At 38.5% G+C, this 27,657-nt stretch overlaps 1 protein-coding gene across 2 annotated transcripts in view; it reads left to right on the forward strand.

Annotated features, from left to right (window-relative positions):
• Positions 1-27,657, forward strand: part of dmxl1 (Dmx-like 1) — a 228,373-nt gene that overhangs the window by 85,351 nt on the left and 115,365 nt on the right. For both annotated transcript variants that reach the window (XM_059969631.1, XM_059969630.1), the window contains exons 11-16: positions 9,385-9,569; positions 13,107-13,803; positions 14,233-14,354; positions 14,732-14,821; positions 17,660-17,783; positions 24,567-24,686. In XM_059969631.1, the coding sequence (XP_059825614.1) occupies positions 9,385-9,569; positions 13,107-13,803; positions 14,233-14,354; positions 14,732-14,821; positions 17,660-17,783; positions 24,567-24,686 (1,338 nt within the window). The remainder of the gene's footprint in view (positions 1-9,384; positions 9,570-13,106; positions 13,804-14,232; positions 14,355-14,731; positions 14,822-17,659; positions 17,784-24,566; positions 24,687-27,657) is intronic.

Genomic DNA, 27,657 nt, shown 5'->3' on the forward strand with positions numbered 1-27,657 from the left:
CAATTTGTGTATAAGCACTCCTCAATCCCTTTGGACATCAATCTCTCTCAATTTAAGAAATGCTCGTACCACTTCATGTCTTTCCATGATCTCTCCATCTGTCATGTTATCACAGACTCAGTTTGTCAATATTTTTAATGCTTCTGTGCATCCTCAATCCCATCTAATGTCAACAAACTTGAATATTTTGATCCCTCAGCCAATTGATTGATATGATTGTGAACAATGGGTGTGATCCTAAGCATTGATCTCATCATGGCCTTTAAGTTCAAGAACAGAGTGTTGTTCTTATTTACCACTTTCTATTTGAGAACTAATTGTCTATCTATGCTCCATGTTAGTCCTAATTGTACATAGTCCAACCTTGTTGACCATCTCTCTCATTTTTAATTAATGGGAGGGGCACATTTACTAATTCCAGAATCTGAAGAACTTTAAAAGATGATAACCAGAGCATCCACTGTTTCCAAAACCAACTCTTTCAAATTGTTTTCAAGTCCATCAACCTCTCTAGCTCTGTTTTTTAAAAATGGTGCTTAATTCTTTCAGTTTATTTTGATACACCCTTGATTCTCTAATATAACTGGCAAGTTTTGTGTGTCTTTCACAATCTTATGCAAGGTAATTATGTAATTATTCTGTTATTTCTTTATTTGCAATTATGAATTTTCCTTTTTCTCTAAAATGCCCACATTTCACCAGTCATTTTCCTTCTAATATAGCTTTACAAGTTATTGTAGTCTATCATTTATGTTTGTTGCAAGCGTCCTTTCATATTGTCTGCCTTTATTTTTTGGGTCTTCTTTCCTGAGTTCTAAAATATTGTTAATCCTCAGACCTACTATTTCCAGCAACTATAAGCCTCTTCAGTACACTTATCACTACTTTTAATTCTCTTGTCAACCATAGATGAATCACTTTCCTTGTTTGCATTAATTGTTTGTAGCTAACCTTTGCTTATCTGTCAAACCTTTCTATTTATTCTCCCAGTTGCAACCATCTGATTTCCATGCCTTCATAGTTTTCTGTAGTACCCTAGATTTGCATTAACCTATATTACTTTCAAAGCCGCTGTCAATTTCTATTGTATTAATAGGGTCAAATCTTCCCCATGGAGTGAGTACTGTTTCAGATTCGCTCCATAACCTTTACCTTTTTTAACCTTTGATCGCCCTTATTCAACTTATTTTTACCTACACCAAAAGACTCTTGCTATTTTTTTGGACTTATCGTTAAGAGTTTATTGTGAATTTTTGAGGATATGCATTCAGAAATGTCTCTTAGATCTAAAGAACGGCAACCTGGGCGGAACTCGAACGGTAACTGAAAGAAGCAAGCTCATCCGCAACGCACTGAATTAACTTATAAATTGTTTCTGGAAGTTTTGGATAAAAAGTTTCTTGAACAACAACAAATTTTTAAACAAGATATAAAGGCTTTTCAAGATTATATGGTTAAGATGTGTTCACTAATTAACCAGCAGCAAGTTCTTATCACATCTCTGCAAGAAGACGCTCGGAAACGGGATTTGATAATTGAAAAATTGCAACAAGATTTAATTTCGACCACTAAGCTGGTGGAAACACTTAAGGCCAAGAGCGTCAACTTTGAGAATCGGTCCAAAAGGCAGAACGTGCGTATACTTGGTCTCCCAGACGGCATAGAAAAAGACGACCCTTTGAAATATTTTGCTCAACTTTTAAAAGATGCGTTCCCGTTGGTATTCCCAGATAACCCTCCGTTACTTGATCGCACACATAGAATTAGGCGTCGATCATCGAGAGCTCCAGCTAAACCTTCAGTTGTAATTGTCCGGTTTCATTATGTACATGACAAAGAACAACTTATTCGTGTGGCTCGGCAGGTAGGAATGGTTAAATTTCAAGATTACTATTTCCGTTTGGTTGAAGATTTTAGTCCTGAAGTTATGAAGAAAAGGCTTCTTTTTAAACCTCTGATGTCTGAATGTTATGAGAATAATCTAAAACCTGCGCTTTTATACCCTGCGAAGCTTAGAATCTCTCTGCCGAATGCTCCACGCCAGGTTTTCTTTTCTACATCTGAAGCGAAAAGTTATCTGGAGGAGAACTTCCCTACTGCTACAGACTTTCATCTCTAATAAATGAGTGATTCTGATCGTGTAAGATGGCTTTCGATTCCTCAAACCAGATTTAGATTCTGGCTATTGGTGCAGGTTCATCCTATACTTTATATTTAAGTTAAAGTGTGTTTTCGTCATATTAATTGCTCTGTTTTATACACTTTAACCATTATACTATATTCTTGACTATTATTTTTGTTCCTTTGAAGGTGTATTTTTAACCCTTCGAAGGTGAATTCTTTTTTATTAAGATGGTGGTTTTTTGGAAAAATATTCATGGTTTTGTTTAAGGTGGCGTTATTTTTTTGTCTCTCGTCTTCTTCCCACAATGCATCGCTTATCACAGTTTAAATATTTCTTAATTTGTTTGGGTTATAACCCGATTTATAAGCTTTTAGTGATTATATTCTTTTTGGGTTTTTTTACAACCAAGTATATTAAATAGTGTGGTTTTAGTATAGTGTAGTGTAGTATAGTGTGGTTTAGTATAGTGTAGTATAGTATAGTATAGTTTTAGTATAGTGATTATAATTTTTAAATTATAATTTTTAAAGTCTGGGTGTTTTTTTTATATCCTTTATATACGGAGTGGTCTTCCGCTGATATGGGGGTAGTGTTAGTCTCATTTTTTCCTTTTTCTAGCCATATTTTGGCTTTTTTTCTTTTTCTTGTGGGGGTGGGGGATGGTCTGTTTTCTAATTTTATTTTTCTTTTGCCAGTTTGTTTTAGTTTTTTCATTTGGGCTGTTTTTGAACTTCAAATATCTCTACGATATCGTCACTTCTGAGTCCGCTCTCTATTTTTGTTCCTCTTCTGGGTGCATGAGTTTATAATTTGGTTAACCCTTTTTATACCAAAGGGTTGATTTTAGAAATATGGCTCAGACCATTAATTTTGTGTCTTGGAATACTAGTGGTTTAAACCATCCGATTAAACGAAAGAAGATTTTCAAAGTATTCCAAAGACTTAATGCTCATATCATTTTTGTACAAGAAACTCATGTGAGGAAGGGGGACAAATATCACTTTTTTTGGTCTTGGCGGGGTCAACAGTATCATTCGAATTTGAATACCAAAGTAAAGGGAGTTTCAATTTTTATTGACTCCTCTATTGCATTTGTCCAACACGATATCTTTTCGGATCCGAATGGTAGATTTTTGTTAATTACAGGTTTACTTTGTAATAAAAAGGTTGCTATGGTTAATGTTTATGCTCCAAATGTGGATTGTCCTGATTTTTTTAAGTCCTTATTTACTTCTTTACCTAATCTAAATGAATATAAGTTAATAATGGGTGGTGACTTTAATTGTTGTTTAAATCCTTTGATGGACAAATCTATATCTATTCAGACTTTACCCCAATAAGTCGGCCACTTGTATCAACTCCTTTTTGACTGATAATGGAGCTTTTGATATTTGGAAATTTCGGCATTCTAACGACAAAGAGTTTTCTTTTTTCTCACATGTTTATTATTCTTATTCGAGAATTGATTATTTTTTTATTGACTCTTGTTTTATTCCATCAGTAATTGGTTGTAATTATAATATCATAGCCATCTCTGACCATGCTCCATTAAAACTTTCTATTAAATTTATGGATACAGCTTCTAATGTTAGACAATGGCGATTTGATTCTACCTTACTGCAAGATCCGGATTTTATTAAATTAATGAAGGAACAGATCGATTTCTTCTTTTCAACTAATTCCATGGATGATATTTCTTGTGGAACACTTTGGGACACTCTTAAAGTGGATATACGTGGACAGATTATCTCTTACTCTGTTGGTCTGAGAAAATGCATTAAGAAGGAAACTTTTATTGGTTGATAAAATTAAAGAGATTGACAAGAAATATTGGATCACTCCTAGTAAGGAGCTTTACAAAGGGTTGAACTTCAAACGGAACATAGCTTATTACTTACATCTCCAATTGAAAATCAATTACCGTAAATTCCAGACTATAAGCCGCTACTTTTTTCCCACGCTTTGAACACTGCGGCCTATACTACGGTGCGGCTAATGCATGTTTTTTTTTCATGCCGCCAAAAACATTTTGCCTCGTAATAGTAGACCAATAAAATTGATGAGTAGTTCACAGAGGTCCAATGAAATTGTACGATAAATCAAGCGCACTTTCACAATTAAATTATTGTAAATCAGTCATTTGTACTTACCCTCATCAACATGGAAAACACTCGAAGAAAAGCATATGATGCAGCTTTTAAGTTAAAGGCGATCAATCTGGCGGTTGAAGAAGGAAATCGAGCTGCTGCACATAATCTTGGCATAAATGAATCGATGTTGAGACGGTGGAGACGCCAGCGTGAAGAACTGAGTCAATGCAAAAAGATGACAAAAGCTTTCAGAGGTAATCATAGCAGATGGCCCGAACTTGAAAACTTTCTTGAAGACTGGGTTAACACACAGAGAGCAGGCGGCCGCGGTGTTTCCACCGTGCAGATCAGACTGAAGGCTAAAGCAATCGCCACCAAAATGAAAATCGAAGATTTTAGAGGTGGGCCATTGTGGTGTTTTAGATTTATGAGACGAAAAGGCCTGTCCGTTAGGGTACGCACGACTCTGTGTCAGCAGCTCCCTCCCGACCACGAGGAACAACTTGCTAACTTCCACACATTCACTCAAACAAAGATAGCGGAGAATTCCATCGGGCCAGATGATATAAATATGGATGAAGTACCTTTGACGTTTGACCTGCCTCTCACTCAGACTGTTAATAAAAAAGGTGACTCGTCCATCACACTGAAAACAAGTGGCCATGAGAGAACGCATTTTACTTGTGTTCTGAGCTGCACAGCATCTGGACTAAAGCTTCCACTGATGGTGATTTTTTAAGTGGCTGACAATGAAAGTTCAGTGAAAGCTGCCATCAAGAGTACAAACTCAATTCCAGCTGTGATTCCTGGGGGCACCACGAAGTATTTGCAGCCACTGGACATCAGCGTGAACCGGGCATTTAAAGTGGCGCTACGCGTTGAGTGGGAGGCTTGGATGACGAGCGGCGAGAAATCCTTTACCAAAACAGGACGCATGCGAAGAGCATCTTTAACTCAAGTCTGCCAGTGGATCCTAAATGTGTGGAGCGGTGTCACAACTTCCACCATCACCAGCGGGTTTCGAAAGGCTGGACTGCTGCGTGATGAAGAGGACCGCGTGCGCTCAAGTGAGAGCGACAACGAAGAGACTGAAGTGAGTGACGAGATCCTGAGGTTTTATTCAATTCGGACACTGAAGGACTTTGATGGTTTTAGTGCGCAGGAGGAAGATGAAGAAGGCGATCAATAACTTTTCCTGGTAGGCTGCAGTATATATATTTTTTTTACCAGTCGTTAGGAGATATTGGAATGTTGTTCGTGCACTGTTCAGTAAAAAAGTATACGCAACGTAATTTGTGTGTTACCGATACGTATGTATATATTCAAAAGTAGCTGTGTTACAGGCACTGTTTGAAAAAAAGCATTTGCAATATATATTTGTTTATGTTACCATACGGATTTAATTAAAAGTTAAAAAATCCTCACGTGTAATATCTTTCTGTGCAAATATCTCATATTACAACGTGGGACACCTGCGGCTTAAAATCCGGTGCGGCTTGTACAAGTACAAAATTGATTTTCTTTCTAAAATTAGAGCATGCGGCTTTTAATCAGGTGCGCTCTGTAGTCCGGAATCTACGGTAATGAAAACCAGATCTGATTTTTATATACATAGTGATAAATCAGGTAAACTGTTAGCTAGTCAGTTGAAGAATGCTTTGGTTAAACGTCAAATCAGAGTTTTTGAAGAAGCAATTAGATTGGGGAATTTGCCCCAATCTTTTTATAGAGCTTCCATTTCTTTAATACTGAAGAAAGATAAAGACCCTACTGACTGTGCATCCTATAGACCAATATCTTTATTGAATGTAGACTCCAAGATCTTTCCAAGTTACAGGCATCCAGGTTGGAGAAGGTATTACCCCAAATTATTTTGGAAGATCAAACCGGTTTTATTAAAAATCGCTATTTTTTTCAATGTTAGGAGATTATTGAATATTGTTTATACTCCTTCACATAGCACTTCAGAGTGTGTTATTTCATTAGATGTGGAGAAAGCATTTGATAGAGTTGAATGGCCTTACTTATTTAATGTGTTGGAGAAGTTTAATTTTAGTCCGACATTTATTTCCTGGATTAAACTGATTTATCACACTCCAGTAGCCTCGGTGTTTACTAATAATCAAAGATCTCCCTTTTTCCGTTTATTTCGGGGCACTAGACAGGGCTGTCCTCTTAGCCTATTATTATTTAATATTGTTTTAGAACCTTTGGCAATTGCCATCAGAGAATCACAGGATATTTCGGGTATTAATCATGGGACAGATATTTATAAATTATCTTTGTATGCAGATGATTTATTATTATTCATTTCTAACCCTGAGGAATCTATTCCAGCAGTTCTATAATTGCTGGCTCAATTTAGTGAGTTTTCTGGGTGTAAGTTAAATCTTAATAAGAGTGAATTGTTTCCTTTGAATAGACAGGTCCCAATTTATGGAAATTTACCTTTTAAATTAGTTAATGACTCTTTTATTTACTTAGGGATTAAAATCACAAAAAAACCATAAAGACTTAATTAGGTTTAATATTCTACTCTTAATTGATCAGACTAAATGCTTGTTTACTAAGTGGTCACCATTATCTTTATCTCTGATAGGTAGGATTAATGCTATTAAGATGGTTATTTTACCTAAGTTTGTATATATTTTTCAAGCGGTACCAATTTTTATTCCAAATCTTTTTTTACTAATGTTGATTCAAAAATTTCCTCATATATATGGCAGAATAAAAATCCCAGGTTAGGTAAAATATACTTACAGAAGGCAAAGAAGGAAGGTGGGTTAGCAATACCCAATTTCAGATTTTATTATTGGGCAGTTAATATTAGATATTTGTTATGTTGATTGAAAGACTGGGATGGATCTTTTAGCCCTCATTGAGTGAGTTTGGAAATTAAATCGGTACCAGGTTATGCTTTGGGTTCTATTTTAGGGACTTCTCTCCCTTTTGCTCTTTCTAAATTGCCGAAACAAATTGACAACTCGATAGTTAAACATACTTTACGTACATGGTTTCAATTTCGGAAATTTTTCGGGTTGACTCAGTTCGTTTTAAATATTCCTATTGTATCTAATTGTTTTTTCCACCCTTCAATTATAGATCAAACTTATTCGGCTTGGAAACTAAGGGATTACTAAGATTTTCTGATTTATTTTTGGACAATTGTTTTATGTCTTTTGAGCAATTATCTAATAAATATAATTTGCCTAGATTTCATTTTTTTAGATATTTACAGATTAGGCATTTTTTAAGTACTGTACTTCCTACTTTTCCAAATTTTGTGTCTTCAGATATTTTGGAGAGTTTGTTTGAATTAAACCCTTTTCAAAAAGGGCTTATATCAAAACTTTATAATATAATTATGAAGATACGTTCAGAGCCCCTTTATAAGACAAAAAATGATTGGGAAAGAGAGCTTATTCTTATTATTTATATTGAGAATTGGGATAGAATTCTTCAATTAGTTAATATGTGCCAAACATTCATTAATACAATTTAAGGTCGTTCATAGGGCCCATATGTCCAAGGATAAATTAGCTCATTTTGATTCTTATATAAATCCTATTTGTGATAGCGTCTTTAACTCGTATGTTTTGGTCATGTCCGCTTTTGAAAAAATATTGGAAAGATATTTTTGATATTATCTCTGCAGTATTGAACATCGATTTACAACCCCATCCTATTACCGCAATTTTTGGTTTACCAATGATGGACTCACTTCATTTATCTTCTTCCGCCTGTCGAATGATTACATTTCTCACTCTGTTGGCTAGCAGATCTATTTTGCTGAATTGGAAGGAAATTAATCCTCCCACTATATTTCATTGTTTTTCTCAAACTATGTTATGTTTAAATTTAGAAAAAATTAGAAGTGGTGTATTTGATACTTCTATTAAATTTGAAAAGATATGGAGACCATTTATTCAATATTTTCATGTGATGTAATATGACCCTGTTCCAAGCCTATTTGATTTTCCAGCTTTAATCTTATTTATGTTGAGAGGATCGGAGTTGACGACACTGATGATTATGTATTCTTGTGAGATATTATAAACAGCCCTTTTTTTCTTTTTCTAGTTTTTCTTTTTTTGCTTTTTTTCTTCTTTATTAGCTATTAGATTAGTAGTTTAGTCTTTTTTTGCATAACATTTTTTTTTCTTTTTTCTATTTTTTTATATTATATATTATGATATACCTAGATTTACCTTGTTCATATATATACTGTATTGTTCATGTTTTGGGAATACTCATTTATACTGTAATCATTGCTTATGTGTTCTTTCATGTGCAATGGGAATGTGTATGTTTGTAATCCCTTTATTAATATATCAATTGTATTTTGTTCATATTATTAATAATAATAAAGAGATTGAAAAGAAAACTTTTGTGGTCCTGGAGACAGATAAATTGAAGAAATATTCAGGATTTAAACATGATAACTATGAAGTAACTATTGGCAGACAATCAAACACCAGAGGACCAGATAAAATATTCAAGAGGAAAAACCACAATGAGTATTTTTGGTTTTTTTAACCACTGCTTGGAAGGATGGTAAATGCAGTTTTAGACACTTGCACCTGCTTTTGAAAAGGATTTGAATAACATTTGAAAGACATTACAGAGGAGGGCTTCCAACCTTTTTTTATGTCATGAACCCTTACCATTAACCAAGGGATCTGTAGATCCCAGATTGCTGTAGAAGTACAGGGGGAAATTTGAAAAAAGGGTAACTGTTAGATTGCTCTTTCAAAAGTAGCAAGGGCTCAGTGAACAGATATTGTGGATATTTCTTTAACAATTCTCTGGATTGTATACTATATTGAAAATATTATTCTCCTATTGCTTATGTTGTAAATGTTACTTGTGCTCACTACTTGATCTGCCTGTAGCTATCATTAAGGTGTTTTTATTGCACAACAATTTCTCCTCACCACAAAGGTTATGATTCCAACTCATAATTTGGCACAAAGCTATAGTATGTCAGGTTGGGTTTTGCAATTGAGCAAACTGTTACTCTGGACAGTGTTTGATCCTATACTTAGCAATGTGTTCATGAATGTATATTCACAACATATTAGTGCTTAAATTCCAAGATATATTTATAAGAGGAAATATTCTTAATACAAAGAATAATTATTACAGGGTTTTTGCAATCTGTACTTTTAGACAAAGATGCTGAGGAAAAGACTTCATCAGATGTTATGATTGATCATAAAGTTGATGGGCTGTTGGCTGAATGGAACAAAAATGCTGACATGCTCTTCAGTATTCATCCAATAGATGGCTCCTTGTTGGTATGGCACGTTGACTGGTTGGATGAGTATCAACCTGGGATGTTTCGACAGGTGCAGGTAAAGGTACCTTATGTTCTTTTGTATTGTATATTTGATGAGCCTGCTTTCTACTTTCCAGAAAATGATTTAATACATATTCAATGAATTAGCTGAATTATAATAACATTCTGAAAAGGACAATAAAAATTGTAATTTTTGTTATGATTGTCACATGTATTTCCGTCTGGTAATTTTTCCCCTCCCCATTCCCTCTTCTTGTATTCCCCATTCTGGCCTCTTACTTTTCTCCTCACCTTCTCCTGGTGCCCCTCCTCTTTCCCTTTCTCCCATGGTCTACTATGAACAGGTTGACTATTTTCTGAATGGAGAGAAAATACAAAAAATTGAGGTGCAATGGTTCTTGGATGTCCGTATACAGGATTCCCTAAAGGTTAATTTGCAGGTTGAGTTAATGGTGAGGAAGACCGATACATTGTTGGCATTCATTTCAAGAGGACTAGAATGCAGAAGCAAGCATGTAATGTTGAAACCTTATAGCGCTGGTGATGCCACACTTGGAGTATTGTGAGCAGTTTTGGGCTGCTTATCTTAGAAAGGATGTGCTGAAACTGGAGAGGGTTCACAAAAATGGTTCCAGGATTGAATGGCTTGCATTATGAAGTGCGTCTGAGGGTTCTGGGCTTGTATTCACTAGAATTGAGAAGAATGAGGGGGTGACCTGATTGAAACCTATCAAATGGTGAAATGCCTTGATGGAGTGGTTGTGTAGAGGATGTTTCCTATGGTGGGAGAGTCTAAGACCAGAGGGGACAACCACAGAATAGATGTGCATCCTTTTAAATAGAGATGAGGAGAAATTTCTTTAGCCAGAGTGTGGTGAGTTTGTGGAATTCTTTTCCACTGGTAGATGTGGAGACCCAAGTTTACACATACACCTTAGCCAAATACATTTAAACTCAATTTTCCACAATTTCTGACATTTAATCCTCAAAAACATTCCTTGTTTTAGGTCAGTTAGGATTGCTATTTTAAGGATGTGAAATGTCAGAATAATAGTAGAGAGAATGATTTATTTCAGCTTTAATTTCTTTGATCACTTTCCCAGTGGGTCAGAAGTTTACATACACTTTGTTAGTATTTGGTAGCATTGTCTTTAAATTGTTTAACTTGGGTCAAACATTTTGGCTAGCCTTCCACAAGCTTCTCACAGTATGTTGCTGGAATTTTGTTCCATTCCTCCAGACAGAACTGGTGTAACTGAGTCAGGTTTGTAGGCCCCCGTGCTCGCACACGCTCTTTCAGTTCTGCCCACAAATTTTCTATCGGATTGAGGTCAGAAAATGATATCAAGTCTGGTTCATCCTTGGGAGCAATTTCCAAATGCCTGAAGGTACCACATTCATCTGTACAAACAATAGTATTGTATGCAACCATAAACACCATGGGACCATGCAGCCATCATACTGCTCAGGAAGCAGACGCATTCTGTCTCTTAGAGATGAGCGTATTTTGGCGCAAAAAGTGCAAATCAATCCCAGAACAACAGCAAAGGACCTAGTGAAGATGCTGGAGGAAACAGGTAGACAAGTATCTATATCCACAGTACAATGAGTCCTATATCGGCATAACCTGAAAGGCTGCTCAGCGAAGAAGAAGCCACTGCTCCAAAACCACCATAAAAAAGGCAGATTACAGTTTGCAAGTGCGCATGGGGACAAAGATCTTACTTTATGGAGAAATGTCCTCTGGTCTGATGAAACAAAAATTGAACGGTTTGGCCATAATGTCCATCGTTATGTTTGGAGGAAAAAGGGTGAGGGTTGCAAGCTGAAGAACACCATCCCAACCGTGAAGCATGGGGGTGGCAGCATCATGTTGTGGGGTTGCTTTGCTGCAGGAGGGACTGGTGCACTTCACAAAATAGATGGCATCATGAGGAAAGAAAATTATTTGGATATCTTGAAGCAACATCTCAGGACATAAGTCAGGAAGTTATAGCTCGGTCGCAAATGGCTCTTCCAAATGGACAATGACCCCAAGCATACCAACAAAATAGTGGAAAAATTGCTTAAGGACAACAAAGTCAAGGTATTGGAGTGGCCATCACAAAGCCCTGATCTCAATCTGATGGAAAATTTGTAGGCAGAACTGAAAAAGTGTGTGTGAGCAAGGAGGCCTATAAACCTGAAACAGTTACACCAGTTCTGTCTGGAAGAATGGAACAAAATTCCAGCAACTTACTGTGAGAAGCTTGTGGAAGGCTAGCCAAAATGTTTGACCCAAGTTAAACAATTTAAAGGTAATGCTACCAAATACTAACAAAGTGTACGTAAACTTCTGACCCACTGGGAAATTGTTGAAAGAAATAAAAGCTAAAATAAATCATTCTCTCTACTATTATTCTGACATTTCACATTCTTAAAATAAAGTAGTGATCCTAACTGACCTAAGACAGGGAATGTTTTCTAGGATTAAATGTCAGAAATTGTGGAAAACTGAGTTTAAATGTATTTGGCTAAGGTGTATGTAAACTTTTGACTTCAACTGTATATTTAATACAGAGGTTGATAGATTCGTGATTGATCAGGGCTTGTAGGGATCCAGGAAGCAGTCAGGGGATTTGGGCTGAGAGGAAAATCGGATCAGCCATGATGCAGACTTGATGGGCCAAGCGGCTAGTTCTGCTCCTACACCTTATGGTCTTATTAAGCGGTCAAACAATAATATTGCAATGATATTAATAGTTTAGTTACACTAAATTAAAATTAAAGCATACTTTATTTAATATGAAATTTTGTGAATACTTGATAACAATTTTCAATTTTTATTTTCTCTCTATAGTTCTGTATATATATTTTTAATTGTTCTGGGCTTCCTTCTCTGACAGTAGTACATCCATTATTAAACTCCAGATGACACATCCATAAACTTTTGAATATTAAATCCCTGATAATCTACTGTCTTGATTATTCGTAAATCCCATTGATTTAGTATCACACTTAAGGTGAAGTTTACTGTGGCTTCCATCTGACTCACTGGGAGACCAAGTTTGCCTTTTAATTCAAACTTGTTTTTGTAACTGCTTCTCTAGAAAATCTGTCAATATCAGGTAACATCCTAACAATAAAACATTAATTTACAAATATAAATTGAAATAACATCCAATAGTCCTCAAAGTCAAAAATCTCTGATCCTATACCAGCTATTTTCTGAGCTTGCTGGATCATCTAAGTTTTAATACATTTGCTTTAAGCTACCTTGGAAACTTTCTGCAGATGTTCTTCTGAACTACTTCCATTAATCTTCGGCACAATTATATATTAGTCAGACAGGTCAACTTCCAAAAACGTTGTTACACCTCTTGAATATCTAAAAATTATTAAAAGAGCCTGCATGACATGCCTTGTTGCTTTTGAAAGGAATAATTTTAATGAACTCTTAAAAATAGTTTGTTTCTTGAAGGATATTTAAAACATTCCTGCCTTTGTGTTTCACTTTTTATAGTAGATATATTTGCAGTGTAAGCTGTTTATTTAACAATTCCAAACAATGACCTTGAAAAAAAAAATTAAATGTGTATATTTTGTTTCCTAGGTTTCATTTGCATCTCGGATTCCTGTTGCATTTCCTACTGGTGATGCAAACTCTCTCAGCAAGAGCATAGTTATGTATGCCTGCACAAAGAATGTAGATTTGGCTATTCAACAAGGCAAACAGAAGCCACATGGTCTGACTCATTCCTCATCTGGCATGTTAATTTCTGCTGGCCATAATAAATCATCTGGTAATCTAAAACTGAGTATCTTCACACCTAATGTGCTGATGATCTCCAAGCATGCTGATGGATCCTTGAATCAATGGTCTGTCAGTTTTGCAGAAGAGTCTGCATTTTCAACTGTCCTTGGAGTGTCTCATAAGTCTCGTTACTGTGGCCATCGTTTTCATTTGAATGATTTAGCTTGCCATTCAGTTTTACCTCTACTTCTAACTACTTCATACCATAATGCTCTACGGACACCAGATGGTGGGTATTTGTACAATGAAGGAAGGAGTTTCGACCCGTTGCGATGTAGCAGTTCATTGTCAAGAAACCAGAGAGAAAATGGCACAACAGCTACATTCCAGGATTCTAATTCAATATACAGTGAATTAATTCTGTGGCGAGTTGATCCAGTCGGGCCATTGTCATACTCTGGAGGAGTATCAGAGTTGGCGCGAATCAACTCTCTGCACGTTTCAGCCTTTTCAAATGTGGCTTGGCTGCCAACTCTAATACCGAGTTACTGCCTGGGTATGTCTATATAGTGTTATCAAATAAATGCATTCATGTTCCTCAGACATTTTATTTAATTCTCAGTTATGCAATCTGGTAAAATTATGGTTATGATTTTATACATTCTAAGTAAAGAAAATGTTTGTTTCTGACTTCATAGAATTTTAGTGCAAAGTTTATAAGAATGTTATTTTAATATTTCTAGACATAGGTCTTAATAAAACCAGACATTATGGCTTCATCCAGTTTTGGTTGATTTGATTTTACCTTGCTTCTGTTAGCTTCACTTTTTTTCACAAAGCCTCTTTTTTTTATATTCCATCTATGCCATTGTTCTTGGAACTTGTTAGGTGTTGTAGTCATCTGTAATATACAGTGAGCCCTAATCAGTAATTTTTTATGAGTGTCCAATGCCATGCGATAATGGAATTTCTGATTATATTTCAGGTGCTTATTGCAATTCCCCTAGTGCTTGTTTTGTGGCCAGTGATGGACAGTATTTACGATTATATCAAGCTGTTATTGATGCTAAAAAGCTTTTAAGTGAGCTATCCAATCCAGAAATCTCTGTAAGTAATTGTTTAATTTTCTTAAATGCTACTTGGATAATACAATTTTCATTTGCTGTAGTCATTCTCAGAAATGTGCACATATTTGCTCTAAATTTCTCTAAGGTACTGATGTGACATTTAATTGTGGCATTGATAGAGAAAGAAAATGTAGCAAGTTTGTCCATACTTTCCCCCTTTGAGGGAGGATGAGTAGTATGGCTATTCTAATACTTTACATAAATCATTGGATCTTTCTCTATCACATGGAGAAAAATCAGAAGTAAATTCACAGTTTTGTATAGAATATCCTGTGATAGCCTGTCCATGAATCTGAAGACGATCTTAAAACAGAATGTGCCTGAATGTTAATTTTTCGACTTTAACTTTTGTTTTAGAGACTTGTTGGAGAGGTTTTCAATATAGTAAGTCAACAGTCAACAGCAAGACCAGGCTGCATCATTGAACTAGATGCTATCACTGAGCTTGTAAGTTAAAAACACTTCATGTTTTACCTCTATAATTTTTTTTTCCATTTTATGTTGATCTGTGAAACTTATGTGTTCACATGATACTTTTATAATTATTATAAAGAATTTGTGATCTTTTGTGATCAAAATACTTCTGTGATCTAAAGAACATCCAAAAAAGATTATCAGCTGATTAAATATGAGGAAATCTACAGATGCTGGAAATTCAAACAACAACACACACAAAATGCTGGTGGAACTCAGCAGGCCAGGCAGCATCTATAGGGAGAAGCACTGTCGACGTTTCGGGCCGAGACCCTTCAGCAGGACTAACCTTTCGTTTCTTTCCTTTCGGTTAGTCCTGACGAAGGGTCTCAGCCCAAAACGTCGACAGCGCTTCTCCCTATAGATGCTGCCTGGCCTGCTGTGTTGCACCAGCATTTTGTGTGTGTTGTTATCAGATGATTAACTACTTTTGAAGTGTGCTGGTCTACCATTACAATTTTGAAGAGAATTTGCATATTGAATCTCTCACTAGTAACAAGACAACGATGTGATTGCAACCAGTTGTCTGTTTTAGTTCACAGAAATTAATATTGGCCAAAGCACAGGGGGCAGCTTCATTGAAGCTCTTCCAAAAGTGCCTTGGAATTAAGGAGAGGGCAGACAGGGCCTTGTTCAAAGACACAACTGAAAAGCAACATCTTCAAAATTTCATGGTCCTTTATTACCGCACTTAGAAAACCTCCTTGGATTATGTACTCAGATTGCTGAATTGCATCATTAGCTTATTACTCAGGCGCCTGTGCTATCAACAATGCTATGATCCATCTTTAAGATCTTCAATATTCTAGCTTCTACCATCCTCCAGACTAGAAAACTCCAGAGATTCACTACTCTCTGCAGGAGGAAATCCACGTGCACCTTAATTGTTGGCACATTATTGTGAGGTGAAGGGCCTGTATTGTGTTCTGTGTCCTACATTCTATTCTGTCTTTATTTTAAGTGATCAACATTCTTCAAACCAAGTTAACAAGCTTCTCTTAATGCCTTCTCCTGTCATAAAACCATATTGTCTTAATTTTATTTTATTAAAGTTATTAATTCTTTACAGACTCTAGCTTAGTGGTCACCAACCTTCTTAAGCCCAAGCACCCATACCTCGCCTTAGTAAAAGGCAAGGTCGACTCCAAATCAATTGGTTACACGCATGCGCACCGGGGCAGAAAAGACTGGAAGTAAAACCTCACAACCCCGAAGTAGAAATAATATATAAATACCAAGGGTACCCGCCCTTTTTTTGCACCGCAGTCCAGTTTAATATTGACAATATTCTTGCAGACCGGCTGAAGGAGGATGGGGGTGTTAAACACGACGAGTATACAGTGATACTCGAAGCAGGTTCCTTATGTCCAGTCTATTCCACAATTTAGTTTTCGTGGCTCTCAGCATTTAGCTTCTGTCCCGTGCTGCTCACGTTTTTTCCACTGAAAAAACTCAACGGGTTTGTCTTTAAGTGCAGGGTGCTTGGACTCAGGGTACCGAAGCAGTTTTGAGTGCTTCATTGCCTCATTGGACAGCCTCCGGGCCAGAACTGCAGCTTCCCGCCCGCATGCCGCCAGGCGCCTTGGCCAGGTGCGGCTGGACGTGAGTCAGGTCAGAGGACAAGGTCAGTGCCCGAGGTTCCCGTACCGGGGCCGCGGCAGTCGAAGCTTGGAGAGAGTGACCGAGAAGTGCGACAGGACGCACACCCGCCCCCCCCCCCCCCCCCACCCCCGTAGGATATATCAGCCAACAAAAGTTTGTTTCAGCAGATCGCAGCGCGGTAGCTGCTCTGTTACTTATGAAACACTGATCTTGAATTAGGTTGTCTCTGAATATTTTAGCACTGGGTTCCCCACGAACATTCAGTGTGTTAAACAGGTTTAGAGGTAGCGCCCATCTGTCTGCGTTCCAGGCCGGTACCAACGGCACTTCCCGCCGGCCACGCGAGACCAACCAGTGATCCCTGGTGCGAGGGTATCACTGGGGTTAGGTGGCTGATGACCTCGCGTGGGTTCAAGTTCAACAGCAGGCATGACAGGGAGTGAGGAAAGGTGCAGCTGACTCGTATCGTTTCCTCACGGCCCAGTGGTTAGGGACCATTGAAGTACACCGTGTAGTGCGAGGGAGAAAGAACAGAACTAAAACCCAGCAAGCTGGAAACAATTTTTCAACAGTATTTGTGTATTTATTTTTCTTTTTTCTCGGGATCTACTGGAAAAGTCTCGAAGATCGACTAGTCGATCGCGTTCGACGGGTTGGCGATCACTACTCTAGCATATTCGCTGCAACAGGTGTTAAGAGAAATATTCTATAGCTTCCCACTTTTTGTCTCCCTCCCTTTCTGAACAGGAGGTTTTCAATCCACTCACCCTCTCAGAAACCTGAATTTTGTAAACCTCAACCAAAAACTCTACCAACTTTGATGTCACTTCCTTTAAAACCCTTGGATATTGGTCATTGGGTCCTGGCAATTTGCCTTTAGTCAGATTAGTTTTTCTGATAACTTTAGAGGATTGTTATGTTTTTTCTCCATGGTATTTGAAGTTTTTTCTCTTTCCCTTTATTTTCCTCTTTCCTTCTCCATTTTCTCCACTTACTTCTTTCTGTCCCTCTTTGCTTTCCTCCTCCCCAAATACCTGTTCTCATTTGCAATCATTTGTGATTATACTTTGTTCTCCCTTTCAAAATTGTTAATCCTTTCAATCATGCCTTTTTCAAATGTTCTCATTTTTCTGTTTATAATTTAATTGCACCATGTAGGAAGTATTTACTTGTTTTAAGTGTAATTATTTAAATTTGGCTTTATTTTAGTATGGGAAAGAGACACAGTTGCTTCATGTCTTTAAAGAGGATTTTATATTAGTTAATCAACCCGTGAAAAGGCAGAAAAAAGAAAGAATCGCTATGAACAAAGCCAATCTACGACAGGAAACAGGTATAAAGTTTTGCTTAGTGCTATCTATCTAGAAAACCTCTCTGGAAAATCATTAAAATTGTATACTATAAATCTGAATAAAAACAGAAAATGCTGGAGGTTCTGAGCTGGTTCTGCAGCATCTGTGGAAAGAGACAGATTTAATGTTTCAGATGGAAGACAGTTGTAACAGTTGAAGATCAGAAAATGAACAAGTGTGAAATTAGAAGAATGGGCAGGGATGGGAAAGACAAAGTGAGTATTTTTGATGAAGCCAGGTTTGTTGACATGATCCCAGTATTTCAGAAACCAGCTGTTTAATACATTATTGAGTAAAACTAAAGGGAGCGAAAACAGGGACATGGTAAAGTTGTAATATGCAGGTCAGAGTTGGTGCGGAAAGTTGAAGGGAAAAGAACAATGCTGGTAATGTCCAGCAGATAAGTTAGTGCCTACGAAGATAAAAACTAAGGTAATATTCGACATGGATAACCTTTCAGTATATATGGTCAATTCTGATACAAACAGGAGAAAGTGAATTAATTGAAATGGTTGAATTTGATATTGGCTTCTAAAGACTGCAACATGTCCATTCAGATGAGGTACTGTTCCTCGAGCTATTTTGAGCCATGTTGAAACAATGTACAAGGTTACAAACAAATAGATCAGAGATGAATGGAAAATAAAGTGACAAGCAACTGGAATTTCAAGGTCAGCCCTGTGGATATGTGCAAAGTGGTTACCCAAAAGTTGCTGGATTTCCTGGTGCAAAAAAAAAGATGAAATCATGAATATTGATAACAATTTACTAAGATGGATGAAGTCTAAGTGGATTTCTGTTTCACCTTGCAGGTTTGGTTGCATTCTTGAATGGTGGGAAGGGATGAGCTAAGAGTAGTTGTTATATCTGTAGTTGCAGGGCAAAGGATTATGACAAGGAAGTTATTGATACATGTGGAAGAGCAGGCCCATAAAGCGATGCTGTCTGATCTGCGTAGCCCTTCCAGTATTTTTTGTTTTTATTGATATTTTTATCTGAATGCTTTTGTAAATAAAATAATTTTCAATGTGCGAGTTGATATTTCTTTGTTTATTCTTTGTTTTTCATCTATTTTGCTTTAAACATTTAAAATTAACCAAAGTGTTTCAGACTTGGTTCACTTTGGGGTATTTTTTGTTATTTTTAATGTAATCTGATGTGAATTTGCTGCTGAATTTAACAGCTTACTAACAGTTCTTAAAAATATGTATACAATTCTCACATTTCAAATTCTGAATTTTTTAAAATTGTCTATATTACTTGGGGCTCAATTTTTGTCCAAAGAAATGTACTGTAATTTTCCTTTAGTAATGAACTTTATCAACTTTTGTTAATTATCTACTGAAAACATTGTCATTTCTATGTCTTATTTGACTTCAGTTTTTCGTAAAGCAATTCATTAATTCCTAGTCATGCTGTCTGATTTGCAACGTAGCTTGCTTTGAGATTTTTTGGAGTTGACAGATATACTCTATGAAAGCAAGGAGAAATATAGATCCATTTTCCCAAAGTTAAATTACAGTCTCCAAAATGCACTCAAAGTTTTAATCTGCAACTGAGGAATTTGACGGTGGTTAAGTTGATGGCCTGTTACTCCAAGTGCTTGAACTAGACTATGGCAGCTAAGGAATTTAAATTTGGCTAATTAGATTTTTAAAAAAGAGCTAACTGCATTAATGATTACAAAGCAGTGAGAACATGGTAAAAATCCATTCAGCTATTAATATTGTCAAGAAAGGAAATCGGCTATTACCAGCCACAATCCTTTATCAGAACAACAGCAATGTGGTTGAGTTTTAACTTTGAACCTTTGATGCGGCAAGCAATCCTGATGCATCAACAAGAGTAGTATTGTTCAGCTCCCAGGTTTTCAAGCAGCCACCATGTTGAGCACATTAACAGTAGCTCTAGCCCATTCAGTTGACCATGTTCTCCATACAAACATCTGGGAACTTGTATTTCAATTGAAATCAGTGATCATTAAGGTAATATTGCTCTGACTAGAGTGATAGATTACACAAAGGAAGACATTTGTAGCTATTGGTAGGGCAAATAATTTTAACCCAGGACCTTTTATAGGAGTTGACGCGTCTAACCATTTTAAGTTGGATTACCAATGATCGTTCAAAGTAAATTTATCATCAAAGTGCAAAAACTACCGATCTGAGATTGGTTTTCTTGCAAGCATACTTAGAAATTCCAAGAAGCATAGTGGAATCAATGAAATGCTACACCCAACAAGACAGACAAACAATCAATGTGCAAAAGACAACAAATTATACAAATCAGAAGAGAGAAAAATAATAAATAAATAAATAAACAAGCAAACAAGCAAGCAAGCGATAAACCGAGTGAACATGGGCTGAAGAGTCCTTGAAAGTGGCCCATAGGTTGTGGGAACAGTTCAGTGGGCAACTGAAGTGGAATGAATTTATGCCTACTGGTTAAAGAGCCTGATGGTTGAGAGGCAATAACTGTTCTTGAACCTCATAGTGTGAGTCCTCAGGTTCCTGCACCACCTTCCTGATGGCAACAGTGAGAAGCATGACCTAGGTGGTGGTGGTCCCTGATGATGGATGCTACTTTCCTGCGACAGCACTCCAAATAAATGTGCTCACTGGAGGGGAGCTCCTTGCCCATGATGGACTGGGTCATATCCAATACATTTTGCAGATGTCCCACCTCTCCCGGAAGTTCCAGGAGTCTCCCGCATATTCATAGTAGCTCCCTGATACCCGCAAATTATGTACGATATCCCGTAAATCCTGGAGATTAAGAGGTAGGGCGAGTGGGAGCATCCTGCTTGGTCTGTCTTCATGCTCAGTAGACCTATCAGTTTTCTCTGTGGGCAAGCTTGACAGTCGATCTCTCTCTCTCTCCCCCCCTCTCTCCCCCCCTCTCTCCCCCCTCTCTCTCTCCCCCTCCCCTCCCTCTCTCCCCCTCCCCTCCCTCTCTCCCCCTCCCCTCCCTCTCTCCCCCTCCCCTCTCTCTCTCCCCCCCTCTCTCTCTCCCCCCCTCTCTCTCTCCCCCTCCCCTCTCTCTCTCCCCCTCCCCTCTCTCTCTCCCCCTCCCCTCTCTCTCTCCCCCTCCCCTCTCTCTCTCCCCCTCCCCTCTCTCTCTCCCCCTCCCCTCTCTCTCTCCCCCTCCCCTCTCTCTCTCCCCCTCCCCCCTCTCTCTCCCCCTCCCCTCTCTCTCCCCCCTCCCCTCTCTCCCCCTCTCTCACTCTCCCCCTCTCTCTCTCCCCCCTCTCTCCCCCCTTCTCTCTCTCCCCGCTCTCTCCCCTCTCTCTCTTTCCCCCTCTCTCTCTCCCCCTCTCTCTCTCCCCCTCTCTCTCTCTCCCCCCCCTCTCTCTCCCCCTCTCTCTCTCTCTCTCTCTCTCTCTGCCTCCCTCTCCCTCTCCCCCTCTCTCCCTCTCTCTCTCTCCCTCCCTCCATCAATTCAGTTTGGTGTCCTGCAGCGCCATGGCAGAATGTTCCAAAAAAAGAAAGTATAAAACGTACTTCTCCCCAGCTACATTAAAGTGTACTCCTGCCTAATAGGGGTCAAAAATAATGACAGTGTTGCTCGCTGCACTGTTTGCAACAGTGACTTTTCTATTGCCCATGGTGGGTTAAATGACTGTACAAGACATGTTGAGATGAGTTTAACAGGTGTCATTCATTCATTAGCATAGCTAATATTATTTAAACTAGCTGGCTAGCTGCTAAAGAGCTACTGTATTGATGTCCTACATGATGAGGCCAAACTCCCTGTAGACTTGCTTAAAGCTGTAATAGAATTTTAAAAAATGGCTCCATGATAATATAATATAAATACATATTTTAATGTCACATTTTCTGCATATACCCAACTTGGTTTACAGATTAGACAAAATCACTAAACAAAGTATTTCATACATCCTTGGAGGTTGACCAGGGGTGAGGGGATATGGGGTTGCGGGGGATGGTGGTGCTACCTCCCTGAAATTAGTTTTTGCAGGGTGGAATGTCTGTTTTTGTAGGAATTTTGATACCTTCTTCATAAGATGAATGTTTGAATATATGTTTGAATATGATTACAACAGTGCTTCCATTTTTACCAAAACACAACAAGATCAGAGCAACAATACAGCATACGCTGAACAGTGACAAGTAGTATTGTAATGTTGTACAAGTGACATATAAGGACATACTCCTACAATGGAATCTATGCATAATGTCTTGGACATTGTGAAGCTAGTGTAACTGACTCCTTTCCACATAAGACAACTTACTGTAACAACCCACAAATATGGTGGGTCCAAGACTTGGTTAAAGGCTGGATAGTCAATGTCATTCTTCCTATTATCTAATCATTATCTTCAAGACACTAGCCAGGTGCAGGAAGAAAGACTTTATTTTAAATTTGCATGGATAAGTTCAACTAAAATTAGCATCCAATACAAAGCAGCCCACATAATTTAACATTTTCTACCTCATCTCAAAAAACAAAATCTCCAGCCACCACAGACACATCATGGCATTAATGCATATTGCCTGTAAAGTGTATCACAGCAGCTTGCACTTTGTTTTGCTCTCTTTTTACCTGACCTAATTTATTTTTTATATATACTTACTGTCATTTATAGGTTTTTATTATATATTGCAATATATAACTACTGTCATTTATAGGTTTTTATTATATATTGCAATGTATAACTGTCACAAATGACAAATTTCATGACATACATGGCTTTCACAACATGGCTTTGTGAAAGGAAGATCGTGCCTCACGAGCCTGATTGAGTTTTTTGAAGAGGTAACAAAAGAAATTGATGAGGATAGGGCTGCGGATGTGGTCTACATGGACTTTAGTAAAGCATTTGACAAGGTCCCTCATGAGAGACTCATCCAGAAAGTCATGAGGCATGGGATAAGTAGAACCTTGGCTGTTTGGATAAAAAGTTGGCTTAAAGGAAGAAAGCAGAGGGTAGTTGTGGAAGGAAAGTATTCTGCCTGGAGGTTGGTGACTAGTGGAGTGCCGCAGGGATCTGTCCTGGGACCCTTGCTATTTGTGATTTTTATAAATGACCTGGATGTAGAGGCGGAAGGATCGCTGAGTAAATTTGCAGATGACACGAAGATTGGAGGAGTTGTGAATGGAACTGTAGGTTGTCGAAGGTTACAAGAGGATATAGACAGGCTGCAGAGTTGGGCAGAAAAATGGCAGATGGAGTTCAATCTGGACAAGTGTGAGGTGATGCATTTTGGAAGGACAAACCAGAAGACTGAGTACAGGATTAATGGTCAGTTACTTAAGAGTGTGGATGAACAAAGGGACCTTGGGGTTCAAATCTATACATCCCTCAAGATCGCTGCACAAGTTGATAGGGTACTTAAGAAGGCCTATGGGATACTAGGCTTCATTACCAGGGGGATTGAGTTCAAGAGTAGAGAGGTCATGTTGCAACTCCTCAAATCTCTGGTGAGACCGCACTTAGAGTATTGTGTTCAATTCTGGTCACCTCATTATAGAAAGGATGTGGAAGCTATGGAGAGGGTGCAGAGGAGATTTACCAGGATGTTGCCTGGATTGGAAAACAAGTTTTATGAGACAAGGTTAGCAGTGCTGGGACTTTTCTCTTTGGAGCATAGAAGGATGAGAGGGGACTTGATAGAGGTCTATAAGATTGAGGGGCATAGATAGGGTGGATAGCTAGTACCTGTTTCCCAGGGCACCAATAGCAAACACCAGAGGGTATATGTACAAAATTAAGGGAGGGAGGTTTAGGGGAGACATAAGGGGTAAGTTTTTTACACAGAGGGTTGTGAGTGCCTGGAATGACTTGCCAGGGATGGTAGTAGAGGCTAAAACATTAGGGGTATTTAAGAGCCTCTTGGACAGGCACTTGAATGAAAGAAAAATGGAGGGTTATGGGGTAGTGTGGGTTTAGTACTTTTTTAAGGATTATATGGGCCGGCACAACATGGCTGAAGGGCCTGTACTGTGCTGTAGTGTTCTATGGTTTTATATGCCAGTGATATTAAGCCTGATTTTGATTCTCATTCTGCCAAAACATATTTGACTGCTCCTTCCAAACCCTTAACCTGTTTTTGGACTAGGATGGAAGGATCATGAGAAGCCACTAAATGGTTGCACTTTTCTGACAATATATCTCAGTTTTTTTTTACTGGATTCATTATAAATTCTGGAACTCCCTTCCTACTAAATTACAGGAAATCCTTCACTGGATGAAAGCACTCTAACACTCTTGAAGGTGGGCAATAAATAGTAATATATAATGTCCATATCACATTACTATATTGTCAGTTATGCACACTATACAGTATATTCCCTGACTGGGGGGTGGGAGGTCTTTTTTTTAATCAATTAGCATGGCAACGGCATTGAAAATGTAACAGCTTTAATGAAAAAATAAGTATATTTATGGTGAATGTTTCACAGATCAGAAGCAGTTTATGTGATTTAACTATTAATGAATACAAAATAAAATGTTTGCTTAATGTTCTTAATTCCACAACCTGTATAATTTGTCCTTTTCAAGCATAAATGCAATATCTCATTATTTCCCTTGTACAATTCAAATTCTTTGGCAATTTAACCAAAACTCTCCTTTGAATACTTTGAATTTTAAGTATTTGAATCAAATGGTGTATTCTGCCATATATTTAATTAATTGTTTTGACTGCACCATTGAAATATTTGTTTCGCTAGTTCCTGTTAATCCTCTTTTGTCTAGGCAATGTGTACAATGCTCTAAATAAGCAATTTCTGTTAACTTACAGAAAAGCCACAAAATGGATTTTCCGAAAAATTCTTCTTGGTGGTAATTGAACACAAGCAGAACAGCCATTCATTGCTGCATATGTGGCATTTACACCTGATATCTGATCCAATCTCCATTGGTAGGTGCCGTTTATAAGTTACACTTAATGTCGAAATTGCATGAAATACAGTCAATGAAATCCAAACAGAATTGAACAAATTATTGAACTGAATGTTGGCCTATGTCCATGCATTGTGCTAATATTTGATCTGAAATACCTAGTAAGCTTTAAATGTAAACTGCTTTAGTAACTTGAAACCTTAGTCGAGCCTGGAATGATCAGACATTGATTGATTCCAAAGGAACGTGTCAATTTTTGGTCTCCTTTTAAAGGTCACTTTTGTAACCATATCACATTTCAACAGTTTTAAATATATTACTGCAGGATGTAGATCTAAAAGTAATATTCAGAATTGTTAAACAGAACTAAAATTTGGATCAGATTGTTCGCAGGTGTATTCTGTAAATAAATATTTCTGCCAAGAAAACTATGAAGATATTATTTGCTTTGAGGTCAACGCACTGGAAAAATTATATTCCCAAGTTACCTTGTTGCTGAAACTAATTTATTTAAAAAGATAAATGCCATCTATTTATTGTATCTTGCTTTCATTTGTAATCATAGTTTTATTTTTAAATAATAATACCACTACCATGAAAACTAATGTATAAATTTAGCTTTGAAAATTATGTTTAAAAGATCTAGAATCATCCTTTATCCTTAAAAAACTGTGAAAAACAAATTAACAGATCAAGCAGCATCTCAGATGAGAACAGACAAGTACAAACCTTGCTCTCAAAACAAGATACACACACAAAATGCTGGTGGAACACAGCAGGCCAGGCAGCATCTATAGGAAGAAGCACTGTTGACGTTTCGGGCCAAGACCCTTCGTCAGGACTAACGAAGAAAAGATAGTAAGAGATTTGAAAGTAGGAGGGGGGAAATGCGAAATGATAGGAGAAGACCGGAGGGGGTGAGGTGAAGCTAAGAGCTGGAAAGATGATTGGCAAAGGTGACAGAGCTGGAGAAGGGAAAGGATCTTGGGACGGGAGGCCTAGGGAGAAAGAAAGGGGGAGGGGAGCACCAGAGGGAGATGGAGAACAGGCAGAGTGATGGGCAGAGAAAGAACAAAAAGGGGAGAAAAATAAATAAATCAGAGAAGGGGTAAGAAGGGGAGGAGGGGCATTAACAGGTTAGAGAAGTCAGTGTTCATGCCATCAGGTTGGAGGCTACCGGTATGTAAAGTGTTGTTCCTCCAGTCTGAGTGTGGCTTCATCTTGACAGTAGAGGAGGCCACGGATAGACATATCAGAATGGGAATGGGACGTGGAAGTAAAATGTGTGGCCACTGGGAGATCCTGCTTTCTCTGGCAGACAGAGCGTAAATGTTCAGTGAAATGGTCTCCCCAGTCTGCGTCGGGTCTCACCAATATATAAAAGGCCACACCAGGAGCACCGGACACAGTATACCACACCAGCCAACTCACAGGTAAAGTGTTGCCTCACCTGGAAGGTCTGTCTGGGGCCCTGAATGGTGATGAGGGAGTAAGTGTAAGGGCAGGTGTAGCACTTGTTCCACTGACAAGGATAAGTGTCAGGAGGGAGATCAGTGGAAAGGGATGGGGGTGATGAATGGACAAGAGAGTCGCGTAGGGAGCGATCCCTGCAGAAAGCAGAAAAAGGGGTGGGGAGGAAAGATGTGCTTGGCAGTGATATCCCGTTGGAGGTGACGGAAGTTCTGGAGTATTATACGTTGAACCCGGAGGCTGGTGGGGTGGTAGGTGAGGACAAGGGGAACCCTATCCCGAGTGGGGTGGCGAGAGGATGGGGTGAGGACAGAAGTGCGGGAAATGGGAGAGATGCGTTTGAGAGCAGAGTTGATGGTGGATGAAGGGTAGCCCCTTTGTTTAAAAAAGGAAGACATCTCCTTCGTCCTGGAATGAAAAGCCTCATCCTGAGAGCAGATGCGGCGGAGACGGAGGAATTGCAAAAAGGGGATGGCATTTTTGCAAGAGACAGGGTGGGAAGAGGAATAGTCCAGGTAGCTGTGAGAGTCAGTGGGCTTATAGTAGGTATCAGTAGATAAGCCGTCTCCAGAGATGGAGACAGAAAGATCAAGAAAGGGTAGGGAGGTGTCAGAAATGGACCAGGTAAATTTGAGGGCAGGGTGAAAGTTGGAAGCAAAACAAGATTTTTTTTTAAACTGACCATAACAACTGGTAAAAGCAACAAAAATATTTTTGTCCAATATCTGGCCGTCATAGACTTCAGAGACCTAAATTAAGTTTAGATTCATAGAAGTGTACAGCACAGAAATGAACCCTTTCATCTATCTAGTGTAGTGGTCACCAACTTTTTCAAGCCCAAGATCCGCTACCTCGGCCGTAGTAAAAGGCAAGATCGACCCCACATAAATTAGTTACACGCATGCGTACCAGGGCAGAAAAAACTGGAAATAAAACCCCACAACCCAGAAGTAGAAATAATATATAAACACCGGGGGTACCCACTTTTTTTTTGCAGCGCAGACTGGTTTAATATTGATAATATTCTTGCAGACTGGCCGATGGGGGTGCAGGGGTGTTAAACACGATCGGAATACAGCGATACTCGAAGCAGGTTCCTTATGTCCAGTCTATTCTAGTTTTCGTGGCTCTTGGTTTCTGTCCTGCTTGCTCACGTTTTTTCAGCTGAGAAAACTCAGCGGGTTCGTCTTTAAGTGCTGGGTGCTTGGACTCAGGGTACTGAAGCAGTTTTGAGACATTGCCTCATTAGACAGCCACCGGGCCTGAACACAGCCTCCTGCCAGACACCTTGGCCAGGTGAGGCTGGTCGTGGGTGGGGTGAAAAGACAAGTTCAGGTTTGGAGGTCCCCGTACCAGGGCTGCGGCGGTTACTGTCCTGAGAGCGCGGCTGACCGAGTGGGGAGTGCGACAGAGCGCCCGCCCGCCCCCCTTATAGGATCTATCGGCCGACAAATGTTTGTTTCAGTAGATCGCAGCGAGGTAGCTGCTCTGATACTTACAAAATGCTGAGTATGAATTAG

This window comes from Hypanus sabinus, chromosome 5 (assembly GCF_030144855.1).
Source record: "Hypanus sabinus isolate sHypSab1 chromosome 5, sHypSab1.hap1, whole genome shotgun sequence".
Taxonomy (NCBI): Eukaryota; Metazoa; Chordata; class Chondrichthyes; order Myliobatiformes; family Dasyatidae; genus Hypanus; species Hypanus sabinus.